Source organism: Eubalaena glacialis, chromosome X (genome assembly GCF_028564815.1).
Source record: "Eubalaena glacialis isolate mEubGla1 chromosome X, mEubGla1.1.hap2.+ XY, whole genome shotgun sequence".
NCBI lineage: Eukaryota > Metazoa > Chordata > Mammalia > Artiodactyla > Balaenidae > Eubalaena > Eubalaena glacialis.
In genome coordinates, this window is record NC_083736.1 from 113,346,739 (window position 1) to 113,366,139 (window position 19,401).

Below are 19,401 nucleotides of genomic sequence, written 5' to 3' on the forward strand. Positions count from 1 at the left end.
ATAAAGTATCAACTACCCCAAAGCAGGGGTCTGGGACAGCTCAGTGGACCTGCTGACCATCTCCAGGCCTTGTGAGGGATTCTGGAGGGCCTCCCAACTAAACACATTTCTCGATCCAGACGTTCTTGGGGCCTGAAATTGCTACCATCAGAGCACTTTAGCTGGCTAATGACAAAGAAAGCTCCTATTAAGAGGGGGAAGGGTAAGCTGTGACAAAGTGAGAGAGTGGCATGGACATATATACACTACCAAACGTAAAATAGAAAGCTAGTGGGAAGCAGCCGCATAGCACAGGGAGGTCAGCTCGGTGCTTTGTGACCACCTAGAGGGGTGGGATAGGGAGGGTGGGAGGGAGGGAGACGCAAGAGGGAAGAGATATGGGAACATATGTATATGTATAACTGATTCACTTTGTTATAAAGCAGACACTAACACACCATTGTAAAGCAATTATACTCCAATAAAGATGTTAAAAAAATAAATAAAAAAAGAAAAGAAAGAAAGCTCCTATTAGAATGTTCATTTCAGGATGCTGAACCATTATCAGCCATTAGCACCCTCTCTTGAATTAGTATATCATATAAGCTAGTCAGTCAGCTAGAAAAGCTTTGGAGAAATGGGACTTCCAATGAGGGAGGCTCTGCCGTCTTCAAAACTAAAACACCGATTCTATAGCTTCTATCAGGTCGAGCCTTACCCTCAGCCTTCTTTCAAAAGCTGAAATGTTGCCTTTGTTCTGCTCCTTCCGCTGCCGCCACTCGATGAGGTTGGCGTTGTGCTCTCCGGGCAGCGAGATGTTGCATTTGCCCAGGGTGGGGTTGACCGCCCCGGACAGGATGTGGGGCTCTGAGCTGAGGCTGATCTCCATCCCGCTGGCAAAAGTGACACGTAGGGAGCCGTCTGGACTCACGCGATAGGTACTCTGGGTATTTTCTGCAGACAGAGGAGCAAGGGAGGAAGAGGGGGGAGAAAGGGAAGCACAGAAGCAGAGGAGAGACAAGTTTAGCTTTAGGAGGTAAGTTTGGGAAAGGGTGAGCAGGTGGGGTGCCGTGGACCTAACTGCCCTCTGGGCTAGAGAACCACTCTGACAGGCCGACACGCTCTCTGTCCGTTTGGGTCTCGTTATTTTCACAGCTGGGCTGTCTTGTTTCTTGGATAAAAGACTCCTGTGTAATACTGCAGGCTGTTTTGGTTTTGAAAAACTTTCTCATTTTTAAAGAATTCCCTCACAAACTCCCTTTCTGACTTGGTGGATTGGCCTCCTCCATTTGATATGCTGGGAGCTAGAAGGAGCAGAGTATGAAGTGGAACTCAGCATCATCACTGCCTGGGGACACCAGCACAGTTGCTGCACTCCACAAGATGATACGCTGACAGAGGTCGCCACCGAGCCTTTTAGAGTGGCTCAGCCTAACAATACAAAGAGTCCTTAATGACTGGGCAGAGAGAAAACAATTTCTCTGTGTCCACTTCCCTCAGCTTCCAAGACATTCTTTCCAAATCCACCTCCCTTCCTCCCTTCCTTCCTGTTTACTCCTCTCTCTCTTTCTCCCCCTCTCTCTCCTTCCTTCCTTCCTTTCTTCCTTCCCTCTCTCCCTTCCTTCTTTTTCCTTCCGTTCCTTTACTTTCCTCTCTTTGAACAGAATGAGCTTTTAATTCTCTCATTTCCCTTATATTCCTGCTTGATGTGTATCCTCATTCATCCTTTTTATTCACCCATGTCAGCATTGCTCTAGAATGCTGATCTCAGTAGGGACACAGACTTCATTTCTTTAATATAACCCAATCAGAGCTTAAAGACCTTTACAAACAGCTGCGTGTTGGGAAATGACTTGATGGAAGAGTAGATTTGGCAGGGATTTAACCTCATAAATCCCACAGGGAGTTATGGCCCAATGTTGCTATAGGAACTTTGTGAAAGGTGTGACTTTGTCTGGGTTTCAGCCTCCATAGCTGGAATATCGGGAGAAGAAGTCATCTTCTCAGCCAAAAGTGAATTCTAATCATTGACGGTGTGCAGAGGTTTGATGGTAGAAGTAAGAGAGATGCTGTTAGAGTCAGGCGAAGTTGGAAATATTCTTACCTTGTTTTAAAATATATATGGTACTAGTTGCTGTCAAATTGGTTGACATGAGGACGTTTTCGCGGTTGGAAGTATCTAGCTCCACTTTTGTCAGCTTCTCCAGGTCACTGTGGAAGCTGCTGACCTCTCCAGTGGGAAACGTTGCATTGGTCAGATGCCCCTCGGGGTCATACCTGAGGAATGTAACCAATCCCAACGTTGAAGTCTCTTGGCAGTGATAACAGGCTTTTGTGAAATAAAAATCACTTGGCAGCTAATACAGTTTAACTTTGACTGATAACAAGTATTATTAACCTTGTTCAATAAGAAGAAAAAGGTCAGAAAGATGATTAATCAAACGAAGGTATTTTTTGCTGCTTCTGAATTCTTGATGACTTCCTTGAGCTGTGCTGTTTTACAGAAAAAATATATCTTGTAATGAATCACTAGGGTGGAAAACTGATTTATGAATCATGTCCTGCTGTGTGCAATGTTGCAGGGAGCCCTCCGTTTGCAATTTGGGTCGATCCCATCAGATGTGATGGGTCACAATGACCAGCAGAGGGTGCTGTTGACAAAGAAAAAGGAGGCATGACTGTCCTCCGCCCCGCCCCGCCCCGCCCCCACCAGCCTGAGAAGGCCAATAAACTGATTTTGCACTCTGATAGGAAAATTATATTTGCTGCTCTTTAAGTTGCCAAATTTGAAATGAATGAATCATTCTTCCAACAAAATGACCAAGCACAGAAGACAATGGAAACATGTTCATTAAAACATTCTGGAGCCCCCTGATCTCAGTGTCACTTAATTTTTTAATCTTTTTATAATATAGTACATAATGTGTTGCAATTTGCCTATATGAGTAAGAGACCAAAAAAAAAATAATTACCTGGGATAATAGGCAATAACCTATATCTAGAAATATAGTCTTGTGAGTTGACTTTTTTAAAAAAATCAGAATTATTGGCAATCTCACTGTCCTCCAAATGGAAACTGCTTCCCTGAAGCCTTTTGATGTGGCGCTGTTCTTTTATTGCCAATAGAACCATGAAAAATAAACACTTCATTAAAAGTAAGGACATGCACTTGGAAACCCATTACTGTTTTCAAGTTGCAAATTACAAAATAGTTAAGTACGTTTATTTGCTTTTAAAATGTTAAACAATTATATTCTTTTTACCCAAAGTGAGCAGGATGCAGCCTGGACACAGTGGCGGAGTCCGGCTCTACTGCCTTCTCCCTCCAAAATGACGCAAAATGGCCTAGTGATTCAGTGTTAATCCACTGCGCTTTAAAGAACTCAGCCTGGATAGCTGCTGAAATTTTAAAACTTAGACCAGCCTTTGGTAGGCTTGGGAAAAGGGGCTAGACATTATTTTATAGGACAAAACTGAACTTGAGGCTATACACAATGCCATCTCGAGTTCAGTTCTGTGTGTACATGAGTGTGCGCACGTGCACACACATGCTATCAGTTAAAACAGTCAGGCACGCAAATAAAAATAATCAAATAGGTCATTTGACATCATAGATATGGCAAGCCCTAGTTGTTTAATTGGATGCACCCTTTGTTTAAATGGATTTCAGTCAAAACGGTTATTGGCATGTTGCTGCTATGCTGCTAAGGCCTCATTATCGAGGAAAGGCCGAAGGGTGCTGTTTGCGCCTGGGGTTAATGGCAAAATCCTCCCCCCTGCTCAGCCCGTTTGCCCATGGCCTGCTCGGGGCTCTGTGGCTGCAAGAAGAAGACCCCTGATGAGAAAGGGGCATGGAAGGGCCTGAACACCTAACACAGCCCCGACTTTGTCTGCCTGGTCTTCCTTCCAGGAGAGGAAAACAATATCCAGTTTTGATTCTTGCAAGGTACCAACCTGCTTTTCCCTGTAGGGAGGAGTTTCCAGGCAGCAGACAGAAAGAAGCTGCTGCAGGCCCCCCTCACTAGGGAGACTGTGGTCCCACAGCCTGGACTACTCAGGCAGTTCCTCTCTGTTTCACATCCATCACCAGCAACTCTGCCTCATTGGTTTCCCTTTCCTGATTTCTAAAGGGTTTCCTCAGCACTTGGCAAGGTCACTCTTCATTATTCCTCCAGGAAATCTGACCTAAGATGCTACGCATGCAGGTTTCCAACGGGCTTTCCAGCTCAGGGCAGTTTCTTTCTTTCCCAGTCACATAGCCCCTTGTTTTAAAGCAAGATTTCATTGAAAGGTGATGGCAGTGGTCGTGCCCACTTCTCAGGGCAAGATGACAAGATCAGATGCTAACTGAGCCATCCATGAGCAGAGGTCAAAAATCTGAATGAACCTCAGCAGTGGCCTGTGGTGTAATTCCCTGGATAGATGTAGCTGGGAGGCTGCTGCTTGGCTCCTTGTCTGGTGAGAGAGGCAATGGGGTGGGGATAAGATAGAATTTCCCACAGTCCTGCCCAGACGCTAGAGAGCTAGAAAGTTGTATTGTCTGATTTCCTTTCTGTGGCTGGATAAGCCTCCTTATTTGAAAGTGTACATTTGACTTTATCATAAACAAAGCACTCTACCTTGAGGGCGTTACGCTAAGTGAAATAAATCGGACAGAGTAAGACAAATACTGTATGATCTCACTTATATGTGGAATCTAAAAAAAAACAAAACCAAAAAATCCGAACACACAAAATTCATAGAAAGAGAGATCAGATTTGTGGTTACCAGAGGCGGGGGGTGGGTGGAGGAATGGGACAGAGGTGGTCAGAAGGTTGAAACTTCCAGTCATAAGATACATAAGTACTGGGGATGCAATGTACAACACGACAATAGTTAACTGCTGTGTGGTACGTATGCAAGTTCCTAAGAAAGTAAATCCTAAAAGTTCTCATCAGAAGGAAAAAAATATTTTTCTTCTTTTTTTTTTTTTGTATCTATATGAGATGACGGACATTCACTAAACTTACTGTCGTCATCATTTTGCAATATATATAAATCAAGTCATTATGCTGCATGCCTTAAACTTATATAGTGCTGTATGTCAATTATATCTCAGTAAAACTGAAGGGAAAAAACCCCAAAAAACAAAGCACTCTACCCGCCAGTACACTCACCCACCCCAATTCTGCTAGTCACAGTCAAAGCAATGGCATTTGGTGGTATCTGCAGTGTGGTGCCTCTCCTGGGCTCAGTCAAAACCTACAGGCCCAAGTCTCTTCTGTGGGGTCATGTTCAAAGGAAGAGCAACAGGCAGATCCCACAACTTTGGAAAGATTGCTCCAAACTGGATAAGAAATAAAGGAAGCCTTTGATTTCTTATGGCTTGCTTGAGGTTTTTTTTTTGTTGTTGTTGTTGTTTCCCCTCCATCACAGGGGACTGCATGTTTCCAGACTGAATGTCAAAGAAACAAGTTTAATCAAAACCTCTTACACTGTTCTGTGGGTTTCCCTCTGGTGCCTGCATCCTTTGGTGCAGAGAACACAAGCCAATATGCTGCAACTGATCCCCTCAGGCCATAACAGGGTCGTAACTTCCACCTCCCTGCCCCCACGCCCCCTCCCTACCCTGGGCTGCAAATTCTGGTTGGTGAATTGTGTGATCAGGCATTGACTGTTGCCTTCATGGTCATCAGGAGTGAGCTTGGTAAGAGGAGATTTGCCATCACCTTGTCCCTTCCCGTCCCTGATTTTACAGAGTTCCACTGTGTGCGTGCGCACACACATGTCCCCGTGGATCAAAGGAAACATTTGTAAAGGAAATTCAGAATTCATTCTTGCCCTTGAGGAACACATAGTTTATATTAGGGGAGATGATATTTACACATTATTAAAAATATATTTGGTCTGATATTTTCTCATAAGGGGTGGCCTGCCCTTTCCCTTGAGGACTATGTAAGCCAGAGCTAAACCATGCAGGGTAAAAACTAGGAGCTCCTCCATCTTTGCTTTTAAGAAAATATTGAAGATTATAGAAGAAAAATTCACTACTTATTTTTTTTAAAGGGAATAGACCCTCTTTACCCTCTCATGCCAGAAACCTGACCAACCTAATAAGCATTCTTTAGGAAATACTGGATTACCCTTTCTTCACCAATAACTTCATGTGGCTTCCTATGATTCAGCCCAAGTCCATAATGCCCTTCTATCTTCACTTGTCCTTCATTCAATAAATATCAGTCTTGTGCTAGGTACTGGGGATACTGTGGTGAATGAAATTCAAAGTCTAGTAGCGTAGATAAGATACGCACACAAATCACTCTGATGTCAGAATATTGCCATATACTTCTGTAAACAAGGAGCTGCAGAAGCTCAGAAGAGGCAGAAGTTATTTCCAGGCAGGCTGAGCAGAAGAGAAGGAAGAGAAGGAGGTGGTATTTGAATCCTGGAGGGTAGCTGGAGATCAATCCCTTGATAGGTAGAGACTGGGGACGGGAGGAAGGCATTCCAAAGGCACGCACACTGGTGGCTGGGATGACCATCGAGGGAAGCAGGATGCTGGAGCACAAGGGTCCTCTCGGAGGGGAGTGGGAGATGAGGCCGGAGAGGCACGTTGGAAGCAGAGCACGGGGAAACTGGGGTGTCAGGCTCTGGAGGAAAGCATGCAGTCAGTAGACAATGGAGAGGCATAGGAAGCTCTTCAGGGAGAGAACAGTATGATTCAAGCAGTTCTTTGGTGGCAGTGAATCTCGGAAGGGAAGCTACGGAACAGGGAAACCTGTTGGGAGGCTAACGCCTCAGCTTGTGTAAGAGAAGATGGTGGCCTCTTGCCTTTATGAAATGCATTGTGATCGCCTATCATTGGGACCAGTCTTCCTTCCTAGGTTGTAAACTCTCGCATCTTTAGAGAGAGGACACAGTGTCTCATCACCTCTGTATTTTCGGTGTGTGGCACAGAGCAGACTCTCACTGCATATACTCGTTGAAGGAGAGAAACAGGATCTGCCAGTGGAAATGGGAAGGAAGGGGTGGGGACGAGAGTCAGCGTGGTGAGAGGATAGACAGAGCCATCCCAGGTGGTGTGGAGGCTTAGCTTTCACGGACGTCCCATGAGGTGCATCTTCCCAGCCAGGCTCGGAAAGCTCGTTCGGCCAGCAGCCTCTCTTCCTTCTGTTCAGTCCCTTTCTCTTCGGTAGTTCTCTCTCCCCAGCATGAGCCACACCAGTTCTCTCTGCCCATTCCTGAGCCTTATCAAGGGCATGAAGCACAAGGGGAGGGGACTGAGCAAAGGTGTCCAGTCTGTCTCTGGAGTCCTGAAGGAACTGTTGGCAAGTCTACGTTCTTCTTGCTTAAATGAAATCCCTCACCTGCCCAGAGGCAGGGGGCTGGACCATGTGGTGCCTTAGTTCCCTCCCTACTCCGAGATTCTCAAAAGCACTGGAAACACTTCGATGTGTTTGGACTGACTATTCACTTACATAACCAGTTCTGCATGGGAATCACATCCTCTGCTTAGGCAAATATCTCACCCAGAGACGTGGCTTGTTTACCTTGCCCCGCCTCCCCGCTCCTCGCCCCCGTTCCGCTAATCTTATCAGGGAGGAGCGAGAAGCTCCCGCTAGCCATCTTCCATAAGACTGAGCATTTGTAAAACAGCCTAGAAGGCACCCAGAGCTATCGTGAGGGCATTTCAAGTTGTCAGTGAATGGCGTTTTCTTGGGGGGTTGGGGTGGGGAATGTGCGAACCAAGTCCCGAGATAGAGCACAGAAAACCAGGGATCAAGAGCTCATGCTCCCACAAAGGTCAAGGGCCTGAGGAACTGTCAGCTCGGCCGGCACTGGCAGCAGTGACAAAACTGACACTTTGGCCTCAGTCTGGGACCTTTTCAGTTGAGCGTAGCAGAAGCCTTTGCCAGGGAAATGCCTGCGAAACAAGCAAGGGCATCCTGGCTATTCCTGCAGCTCTACTGGGGCAGGGTCATTGCAATTAGGAGCCCGCCAGCCCCTCGGGCCAGAACCCCTGCCTCGTTCCTAGTTCTGCTTTGACAGTCACCTCCCTGTTAGCCATTTCTCTGTGGTCAGCTTTTCCCCTGACACTCAGGACACTTAAGGGCAGTCAAGCATCAAGTACTAATACTTGGGGTGTGCAACTTTGATCCTGGTCCAAGTCAAACGGAATTATGAAAAGCAATGAACTATTTAAACAACATCACACTACACAAGACAAGCCCACATACTACCACGGCACCAGACGCACTTTAAAATCCCATTTGGACTGTGCACACTGTTCAGGGTCATCTGTGTCATTTCTCCCTGCCGTAGTTGCCGATAACCGAAAGTTGAATGGATTACTGGCTTAGCTACCTCTATGCCGCAGTCTTCCATCCTTCCAACTTTTGCTTCTGTTTCTCGTCTCAGAACAGAAATCTGATGTCCACCTTGGCAAAGGATTTGTCACCTTTTGGCCAAAGAAGGCAGCCTCTCTCTCACCTCAGAGCAACGCTCAAGTTCTTTTAGGAGGGCCTGGTAACAGTGGCCCAAGGCCGCCTTCTACCGACCTCAGCATGGCTGTAACCCTGACTGGAAGAGTAGGTCCCATTCGGTGCTCCCTGGCTTCAGAAGGAGAAGGAAAACCTCGAAGGAGCGCTCAGAACCGGCTAAAGCGCTGGAGGACAACAGTGAAAGAAGCCAGAGTTTGGACAGAGTAGACTGGGAAGAATTAGTTTCATTTTGAAGGTTGGGAAATTGCTCATTCCGACATGTACAGGCAAGAACCGACAGGGACAGCATTCCGCTGGGGACAGAATGCACTGCTTCAGGAGGAAGAGGAAACTTCTCCTCTCCACAGAGGGTTTCGGCATAATACTGGCTGGAGTTGAGAAGGTGGGAGAAGGACGAAACGGATATTCAGCCTCCCTTTCTCTTTCATGGCGCTCTCATACTCCTCTTGTCCTGCTACTGCAGCAGAAATCTTCTAGCTCCCCAGACTTCCCATGGTCACTCTTGTAATCCCAAATCCTCTTCCTTTCTCTGGAAGGCAGTGGGGTAGTAGTGGAAAGAGCAGTGGGCCAGAAGCTCAAAGATCCGCCTCTAGACGCAGCCAACCAGCAACGTGAATGGGCAAATTAGTCCCCTACTCTGGGCCTCCGTTTCCTTATTTGTAAAGTGACCTCTGATGTCTCCTTGTGGCCATAAAATTCCATGATTACCCCCACGTGAATGCCTGTGTTTCTCATCTCTTAATGCCTCAAGATTGGTTACCCAACAACAATGATGTTAGACGCTACTTTTTTCTCACTGCCAGCTGAGTCCTGGTTAACAGGCCTGGGCTCCGCTTGCTGTAAGTATCTGCCGGGACCACAAACCATCCGACTACAACATTCTGTTCTCTATCTGACGTCATCAGTTTCCCCTCTGTATTGGATTATTTTCATCAGCACACAAATGTACCATTATTTCTTTCATTTTAAAAACCTCCTCCTGATTACTCTGTTCCCCCCCGCTCCAATTTCTCTGCTCCTCGTTACAGCAGGGATCTTCAGAAGAGTTCTTTACTCGTTGTCACCAAACTCTCCTCCCAGGTGCTCTCTCTATTATTATGATTATTATTATTGAAATATAATTAACATAGCATAAAATTCACCATTTAAAAGTACACAGTACACAATCCATTGGCTTTCAGTACATTCACAACGTGTGCAACCATCAGCACCATTTCTAGAACATTTCCATCACCCCCAAAATAAACCCTGTACTCATTAGCAGTCACTCCCCATTCACTCCTCTCCCTAGTTCTTGGCAACTGCTAATCTGTTATACTTTGTCTCTATGAATTTGCCTTTTCTGGATATCTCATATAAACGGAACTATATAATATTTGTCCTTTTGTGTCTGGCTTCTTTCAGTTAGCATTATGTCTTTGAGGTTCATCCATGCTGTAGCATGTACCAGAACTTCATTCCTTTTCATGCATGAATAATATCGCATTGTATGGATACACCACATTTCGTTTGGTCATTCATGACTTGATGGACACGGTTCTCTACACTTCTTGGCTATTATGAATAACACTGCTATGAACATGTGTGTATCCATTCTCTCTTAAACTTCCTCTGCTAAAGCTTCTGTCCCCCAGTGCCCACAGCACCTGTTCTTGTGAAGGTAAACAATGATCTCCACAGTGTTGGATGGAACGGTCATTCTCCGTGCTTATCTTATTTGACTTATCAGGAGTATTTGACATGGCTGATCACTCCTTCCTCCTTGCGTCACTTGTTTTACTTCGCTTCCAGGACGCCCCACTCTCCTTGTTTTCTTCCTACTTCACTGGACTTTCTTTCTCAGTCTCTTTTGCTGGTTCCTCTTCATATCTTCAACTCAATGTTGGGGTGCTCTAGGTTCCATCATCAGATCTCTTTTCTTCCTTGACTACACTCACTTTTCCATGAAGATCTCGTGGCTTTAAACACAATCAAAACACTGGTGGACGCCAAATTTGGATCTCCAAATTTCACATCTCCAGCCTCTCCCCTCAATTCCAGACTCATAAATCCAATTGCCAACTTGATATTTTCCCTTGGATGTCTAAACTGATCATATCCAACCCTGAACTCCCACCCAGTATCATGTACTCCTTGCCTGGTCTTCCCCATCCTGGTAAATGGAAAGTCCAACACCCACTTGCTCAGGCCAAAAACTTTGGAGTTATTTCTGACCCTTTTTTTTTCTCATACCCCACATCCCATCTGTCAGTCCTGACAGCTCTATTGTCAAAATATATTTAGAATATTATCACTCACTGCCCTCACTCCCTGGTCTAAGTCACCATTTTGCCTGGATTATTGCAATAGCCCCTCCCTCCATTAGGTTCCTCTACTTCCACCATACAGTCTGTTTTCAATACACAGAGATTCTTTAAAAATGTAAGGCAGATTCTGTCACTCCTTTACTTGAAGCTCTCCAGTGTCCCACCTTTTACTCAGAGTCAAAGTCTTTACAGAGGCCTGCAAAGCCCTATGTGAAGTGGCCCTGGCCACTTCGTTGATTTTGTCTCCCTACTATGATTGTTCACTCCACTCCAGTCACAGTGGCTGCCTTACTATTCCTTGAACATGTCAGATTTGTTCCTGCTGCAGGGCCTTTGCACTTGCTGTTCACTCTGCTTGCAATGTTTTCCCCCTTCCTCCCCCCCCAGATACCCACACGACTCACTCCCTCACCTCCTACAGGCCTTTACTCAAATGTCACCTTCTGAGTGAGGCCTTCCCTGACCACCCAACCTGAAATAAAAACCCCTTCTGCCCCCAAATCTTGATTCCCCCTGACCCTGCTTTATTTCCTCCGCAGAACTTATCACCATCTGAAGTTCTGTGCATTTTACTTGTCTCCCTCCAGCACAATGTGAGTGCTATGAAGGCAGGGATTTGTATCTGTCTTGTTCACGGCTATATCCCCAGCACCAGAACACTGCCAGGCATATACTAGCTGCTTAGCAAATATCTGTTGAATAAATAAATGAATGGTTAAACGGGTTATTTTGTGGAGTTTTTTCCTCTAGTTTTATTGAGGTATAATTGACAAATAAAATTGCATGTATTTCAAGTGTACAATGTGATGATTGGTAAATAAGTGAACGGTTGAACTGGTTATTTTGAAAACTAGTTAATAATTCTGCCATTTCTTGTTGCTTAACTGAATTTAACCATTAGCTTTCAAAATAGTTATTTGTCTAATTTCAGCTGCAGTGTGATCTTGCGTGAATTTTTTAAAAAAGATATTCTCATTAGAACTTTTATCTTTCTTAAGGGTAGTATATTTCAAAATGTGGGCTCTTGAGTCAGACTGTTGGAGTTTGAATCCTGGACATCTGTGTGAATCAGGACAAGCTCACCATGCTGGGCCTCAGTTTCCTCATCCATAAAATAGGCAAACCAGGAGCACGTACCCCATGTTGTTATTTTGGGGATCAAACAAAATACTTTATGTAAATCACCTACCCTAGGACCTAGCACATAGTAAACCCTCAGTGAACAGTAGCTTTTATTACTTTTATTAAGATGTAAGAGAAATTTTTCAAGAAATAGAGGAAGACCTGCAACAGAAACTGAATACATTTTTCTCAGTGAAACTAAAATAGCTGTCCAGCTCTTTTGTATAAGTGGCATTTCTTTGGGAAATGATCCAAAACTTGAAGGCCAACTGTTCTGTCCCTTTCCTCAGGAGGGTTTCGTGGGATCTATTCTCTTCATATTCCCTACATCCTCACGGAAGAGTCACACCTGGAACTCCTCGTATTCAGTATCTCCGCTTCTCACGTTCCTCAACTTGAATGCCATTTCAGGCTCTGGGTTCAGTTCCATGGATTATCTTCACTTGGTAAACTGGTTAAAAATTCAGCAATTCCCTTTGTGGGGAAGATGCTTGCCGAGTGCTCGCAAACTAGCTTTCTAAATGGGTTGACTTGCAAATAACGTTGTCCAGCCTTAAAAGGCAAGGACGATGGTCTCTATTTCCATGACAGGACACCTCCTAGTAGCCTGCCGTCCGTAAGACACACCTTCTGTTAATTCCCAGTTAAACAAAGTTATCACAGATCCGGTCTGTGAATACCCAAATGTGTTGGAGTCTTTGCCTTGTACAGGGAAACTCGGGGGAGGGCGCAGGCCTGTACTGAAGCTTTTGACGCCACATTTCCCAGAAGCAGCCAGTGGAGTGCAGCTTCTCCTGTTTCAGCATTTGCCCCACGTCATTTCACAACTTAAACTGAGTTGGGCTGGGCTGGGCTGCGCACACATTCATTAAACCCCACAGGGGTCAATAAATACTAGTTAAACTACACTGCTTCTTTGCTACTTTAGAACTATTTTCTAGTTTTGTCATTTAAATGAAATTTTCCCTTGTTTTCCCAGCTATGCTGTAAATTTCTCGAGCACATGGGCTTCCGCCTCATTCTTGTCTCATGCAGCGCCACGCTTGATTCTTCATTCAGCCTATGTTTTTATTATTATGCTCTGCAAAAGTGCTCTGGAGAAATGGGTTCGAAGCCTAGGAGTTGGGTAAAATTTTCTCCTTGACTTATTTTTTTATGGTGGCTGTTAGGAGAAAATAGCATGCAACACTCAGCAATTACTAAGTCATTTTCCCACTGTAATACAACTGCAAATACAAACCTAACAAAGCCCATGTTGAGAATTAGAAACTTACTCATAAACGGTTGTCCATCCATTTTCGTTACTTTTGGTAGCCAGAAGCCCCGTGTTTCCTGGATAGGTCATCAAGGCCAGATTGTAGCCTTGGGCTGACACTCTTTTCAGGACTCCATTGCTGCTTATGGTCAGCCAGTACACCTGCCCGCCAGGCACCACAAGCCAAAGGGGCATCCCGCTTGCATCTCGGCGAATGTGCACAGAATTGCCGTTGCTGCTGGTAATCGCACCCAAGTCACCTTCGGCATTGTAGGTGAAATTATACACATAGTCCCTTGTTATCAAGTTCAAGGTGTGCAGGTGGGTTCCATTGACAGTGAACTGGTACAGTTCCTGATCAGCAGGTGATGCAATCTCATAAAGGTTCATGTCATTCAAGTGGGCTTGGTTCCTGCTAATGGTACGAATTCGAACATTCCCAAGGTCTGCCACGTAGAGGGTACCATCAGGTGACACTGCTAAGGAGGAAGGGGCTTTCATCTTTGCATCTTTGGCATAGCCACCATCACCTGTGGGAGAAAGACCCTGATGTTAATAGTTGTGGTCACAAGCATTTATACAAACATACCGTATACAGAAATCACTGTGCATCAAGAATCATTTTAAAGGGAACAATCAGTGAACCAACATTCTCCACATGCCCCAGCTGGATATTTGAAACCCATTATTCACAGTTCTTGAGTCAGTGCCACTGAAGATGAACAGTGAGATGCAATCCTCTCAGTTAACACCAATTTTGTGAAATCGTCAATCCTGCTCTTCTGTATCTATTGCATTGAAGGATACAAAAACAGCAAATGATGACAGCCACCCCAAATCTGGCTGGAAATCCAGAGACTTAACACTTGTCCATGCTCATAGTATCTATCTCAGGGCTTTCCAGTCCTACTGTGCCCAGACACCTTTCTTCTGTTAACCTTCATTGTCACATTGTCAAAGTACACTAAGTCTGCAAGTGCGACAATGATTCAGAACATCAAATTTGATAACTGGAATAAACATTCCAGTTTTGCCTTGAAAGAAAGATATCAATTAGCAAAATAACTATAAAACTAGTTGTCTAGGAAAACATTGGAAATATCAATCAAAAGTCATACTGACCCAGTTGCTCACTCTTGATTCCTCTGTCCCAAGGAAAGGCAAAGGTTAAAAGAACCATTTGGGCGTGGATGAGCAGTTTAATAGGGCTGCAAGCAGCATGGAGGGATGTCCACGTACCAGCAATAAATGCATCTATTGACATTTACAGGACTGTTTACTGTCTGGAATATCCACTCCGTGTTTTGGAGAAAAGGCTCTTTTTTCCCCCCTATTTCAATTGGAAGTAAAGGGCACTATTGGTTATGGAGAAAATTTTGGATTAAAAAAAAAACAATGTAAGTAGCAGACTGATGTCCCGAGAACCCTCATTGTGAGGTTTAATTTTGCCCTTGTATCCCGAAAGCAGCCTGCTGATAGTCCCTTTGGGTTTCAAATAGCTCACATTGTTAATCTGGAAACCAGTCACTTATTGGAAGTAATTTTTTCCTTAGCTAAATCAGTAAATGTAGGTTTTACCTAGCTTCCCTTTCTCCAAAGTACAAATAATATCATGATCTTACATTTGTAGAGTGGTCTTAACTTCTTAGAGTACCAAAACTTTTATTATACTAGTTTATCTTCAAAACAGCAAGGTGATATACCTGAGACACGTGGTCTCTCTACTTAGCAGATGAAGTGAGTCATGAAGGGGTTTTATGGCTTTCCTAGGGTCACTCAGTGAGTCAGTTGCAGAACAAGGACCAGATACTAAGCTGTCTGGCCCCCAATCCATTGCTTTCTCCACTGCCTCACACCAATGTTTACAAGTAATACTTTTGTTCTTTTTTTGACTTTTCTGACGCACGTTTTTCTTTTGAAAACAGAGAGGGGGAGCTGCTGAATTGCTAAAAAGGTCATACCTGAAAAACAGTCACAGTTGGGATCAATTTTGCAGTCACAGTCAGTGGGGGCACCAGCCATGATGGAGATCTCGCCATTGGTGGTAACTTGCTGAATGCGGTTTACTTTCCTCTCGTCTGTTTCAGCTATGAAGAGCAGCCCGCTGTGGGAGACGCTGATGGCCCTTGCCGACTCCAGAGTGGAGTGAATTGCTACCTTGCTGACCAAGAAATGATCGATGCCTGGCACCTGGCAGTGAATGGGGCGCCCTGCAATGATCCGCACTCGCCTGTTCTCAGAAATTTGAAGCACAATGTTGTTATCCAAGACATACAATGAATTGTCCAAGGGATTGACTGCAAGGTCTGTTGGCCACTCTAATCGCACCTGCGAAAAGAACAGAACACACACCATTAGGTTACAATATCTTTCCGGGGCCGTTTTACCTTGAAAGAAAAATTGGTTTATTGGTTCCCCATCTCATGAATTTCAGCAATGTTGCTGTTATCCGGCAAAGTTCGGAAGGACAGTTGATTAAGTGCTCTGGTATACACATTTACCATTTATGCCATTTCCAACATAATGTGAATTATTTTCTGCTATAATTCCAGAAGGATCCTTCTCAGAGTGTGGTCTCTGGACCAGCAGCAAGAGCATCACCTGAGAACCAGTTAGAAATGCAAATTCTCAGGCCCCAACCTAGACTTATTGAATCAGAAACTCTGGAGTTGGAGCCCAGCCAGCCATGTTTTAACAAGTCCTCCACGTGATTCTGAAGCACAATAAAGTTTGAGGACCACCGCTCTAGGGCTTCTGTGGCACTATGAGATGCAAATCTCTCTCACTGCTCTGTAGATGCATGGAACAGCAAAGTCATAGAGGCATCTGGACAACAGAGTGCTAGAGAAACCCGATTTTACTCTATCAGCAACCTTTTGGGACAGGACCTTTCATTGGCACAGACCTAGCATCTGTCTTGTGGAATACTCAGGTACAGTTCATCAGCTGGGGATTTGGAATCCTAAGTTGTAATGCACTGCTCATGTGGCTTGACCTGGTTCACTCCATATCCTCCTTTCCTCAGCAAAGAAACAGGTTGGTTTGTTCTTTCATTGGATGTTTGCTGAGCACCTTCTCTGTGCTAAGCCTTGTGCTAGGCTTTGGGCATTCAGAAGACCCCCAAAATGACACAGCTTCTGTCTTCAAATGCCTCATGGTCTACAAGAACCCTTGGAGAGCCATCAGGCAATTATTCTCCATGTCATGAGAAGGAGGCAGCAGAGAGGATGTGAGAGCTCTTTACCCAGACTAGGAGTCAGGAGGCAGGGTATTTCCAGAGAAGGTGGTACCTAAATAGGGTCTGCAGTGACCAGTAGGAGAGGAATGGGGTGGAAATGGCAGGCAGCAGAGTTGAGGGCAATCCAGGGAGAGGGAGCAGCATGGGTGAAGGTTCAGAGACTAGAGACAGTACGGCCCATCCAGATACTACAAACAATTCAGTAAGGCTAATACAGGCTGAGTGATGGGAGAGGTGATCGGTGAGAATCAGGAGGTAGACAGTGGCTAAGTGTTACGGACTGAATTGTGCCCCCCTAAATTCATATGCTGAAGTCTAATCTCTAATGTGACTGTATTTGGAGATGAGGCCTTGAAAGAGGTAATAAAGGTTAAATGAGGTCATAAGGGTGGGGCTCTCATGTCCTTATAAGAAGAAGGAAATACCAGGAATGTGTATGCACAGAGAAAAGCCCATGTGAGGACACAGTAAGAGGATGGGCGTCTGCAAGCCAAGGAGAGAGATCTCAGGAGAAGCCAAACCTGCCGACACCTTGATCTTGAACTTCCCGCCTCCAGAACTATGAGAGTATCACTTTCTCTTGTTAAAGCCACCTGGTCTGTGGTGTTTCGTTGTGCTAGCCCCAGCAGACTAATACACCAGGTAATGGGGAGATGTACATGTCCAGTTTTATTCTGATGGCTTTAAGTAGGGATGTGACATAATCATATTTGGGTTCTAGAGGGATCACACTGTCTGCTGTTGAGATCATATTGGAGGAGGAGGTGAGATGGGAAACAGGCCGCTAGTTAAGAGGCTCCTGCAGTGGTCCAGGTGAGGGATGATGGTGGCCTGAATTAGGTTGGCGACAGTGGGGATGGAGAGAAGTAGATGGATTTGAGACACATTAAGGAGTTAGAAGCAAAAGGACTGGGGTGTGTGTGTGTGTGTGTGTGTGTGTGTGTGTGTGTCTGGCGTGCTGGTGCCCAGTGCTGTGCTGGGCACTGGGACACACAGGCCAAGCAAACACGGATCTACTCTAGTTCCTTTCTCGACACAGGAGTCAGCCCAATGCCTACCCTGACATTTCCTCGACAGCTGCTATTCATCACCGGGCACTTCTCAGAGAACTATGTTACGTGCACTCTCGACTCCACCACTCACTTATTCTGTACTTTATTTCTCTTCTCTTATGGCTAGGCAAAGGCAGAAGAGTCTGCCCCATTCCTGGCCAAGATAGTAACAGTAATGTAGCTGCAATTCTTTTTGCCTTGAGTGAAAGCCCGAGGAAAGCTTTGTTTTTCTCCTTGAATCCAAAAGTCTGAAAACAAGATACACGCTATCATCGCATTCTGAGGCCCACTATTTCCAGGTTGGAAGAGGCCTTCCACTCAGTAATGAAGTGGACAAAGGCCAGTCTGAGATAAAGCCCTTCTCTCTAATTCTGTCTCTTAATGGAGGGCAACTGGTGATGTTATAAAGAAGACAAAGGTTGTCTTTGACCTCCCCTCTTGTACCACTTGGGGCTCTTTGCCCCCTGTCTCTGAGTGTCTCTCCCAGACACGCAGCAGCTTCAACCTGTCCTCCTGTCTCTACATGCCCTCAGCCTTGACATAGGCTGGCCTTCTCTGGTCAGTACCATATGCCTCTGGACAGCTAGGAATTTGAATGCTAATGGAGTATAAAGCTGAGCTTCTGTTATGCATGTTCTACAGAGCCTTTCAGACTGAGGCCATTGGATAAACATTAAACACCAGCCTTAACAGCTCCCAGAGCAGTTTGCTGTGATGTGTTCCTCAGCACGTCTGTCTGAGGCCCTTGCATGTCAGCGCCCTGCCACGGAGAGGGAGAGCAGGGAGATGGAGTGCCTGCGCTGTGGACCCCCCCACAGCCCTCACTCTGGACCTCTATACACACCATCGGGCTGGTACAGAAGCTGTCTGTGTGCGCTGGGCCTATGGAGCTCAGTCTCCCAGGAAATAAGCTGGGGCTGGCTGGGGAAGAGGAAACGAATGGATTTCAGTCCAACACTCGTATTTTGATCAAGTCTGAAGTCAGTGACCCAGAAAAAACAAAGTTGGCAGAAATGACGTTCTAATTATCCCCACTCTGAGAGCTGAGGCCGGGGCAGAGGCTGGGGATGGCACACACCTGGCAGAAGTCAGAGAAGGCCATGTTTTGGACTCAGTTCTCTGCGGTCAAGGCCGCCTCTGAGATAAAGGCTGGCAGTTGGAAGATGAGCTATTAAATTCTCCGACTCGCCCAAGCTGATTTAAGTCAACACTATTGGTGTCATGTTTATTAGGTTTAAAATTGCCTCAAAAATACACCAGCTATTGTGTCTGTTTGTTTTCTGTTCCATCAAATAAGTCACCCTCTGGCAGTTTCGTGTGACTAAAGTGGCCTCTGTGCTTCTGAGACACTTTCTGGACGAGCTACACAGAATCCCTTTAATTCCCATTTGATTTGTCTCTGAAAACTCCTCAGATGAAAGGTGTGTGGCTACTTAGTAGTCTAGGGTCTATCTTTTCAGAAACTGGACCTTTTCACCTCTCGTAGGTTGTTAGTTCCTTCTATCTGCTTCTCATGTTAGATGCGCCCTTTTCCGCGTAATTTTTCAAGGAACTGGTGCTTTATACCGAGGCATTTCCATAACACACAACGTAGCATGCGGATTGGAGTCTTTGCGCTCATTCTGGCTGTCAGAATTAGCATCTGTTAGTTGCAGAGAGACTCCAGAATTATAGACTACTGAGGTGGGGCTAAGGTTAAGCCCTGAGGGCTGCTGGCATTTGTCCGGGTGGAGAGAAATAAACATTTCTTCTGGGGGTGGTGGGAGCGGAAAGAGCTGAAGGAACAGCAGTGAGGCTCTGGAATCTTCGCACAGTAGCCCGGCCTGCAGGCAAACCATTTGGCCTAATTTCTGGTCGTTGCCCCACCTTGTAAAAATACATTAATTTGCTTGAAATGTCAAAATGTATTTAAGCTAAACTAGCATTAAAGGTCACTGGTGTAGCCGCCAGCTGGTAGAAGGTGCCCGTC

At 45.3% G+C, this 19,401-nt stretch overlaps 1 protein-coding gene across 3 annotated transcripts in view; it reads right to left on the reverse strand.

The window, feature by feature from the left end:
• Positions 1-19,401, reverse strand: part of TENM1 (teneurin transmembrane protein 1) — a 563,665-nt gene that overhangs the window by 24,053 nt on the left and 520,211 nt on the right. For all 3 annotated transcript variants that reach the window (XM_061179128.1, XM_061179127.1, XM_061179126.1), the window contains 4 exons: positions 15,104-15,470; positions 13,162-13,672; positions 2,084-2,256; positions 698-933 (listed from right to left, as the gene is read on the reverse strand). In XM_061179128.1, the coding sequence (XP_061035111.1) occupies positions 698-933; positions 2,084-2,256; positions 13,162-13,672; positions 15,104-15,470 (1,287 nt within the window). The remainder of the gene's footprint in view (positions 1-697; positions 934-2,083; positions 2,257-13,161; positions 13,673-15,103; positions 15,471-19,401) is intronic.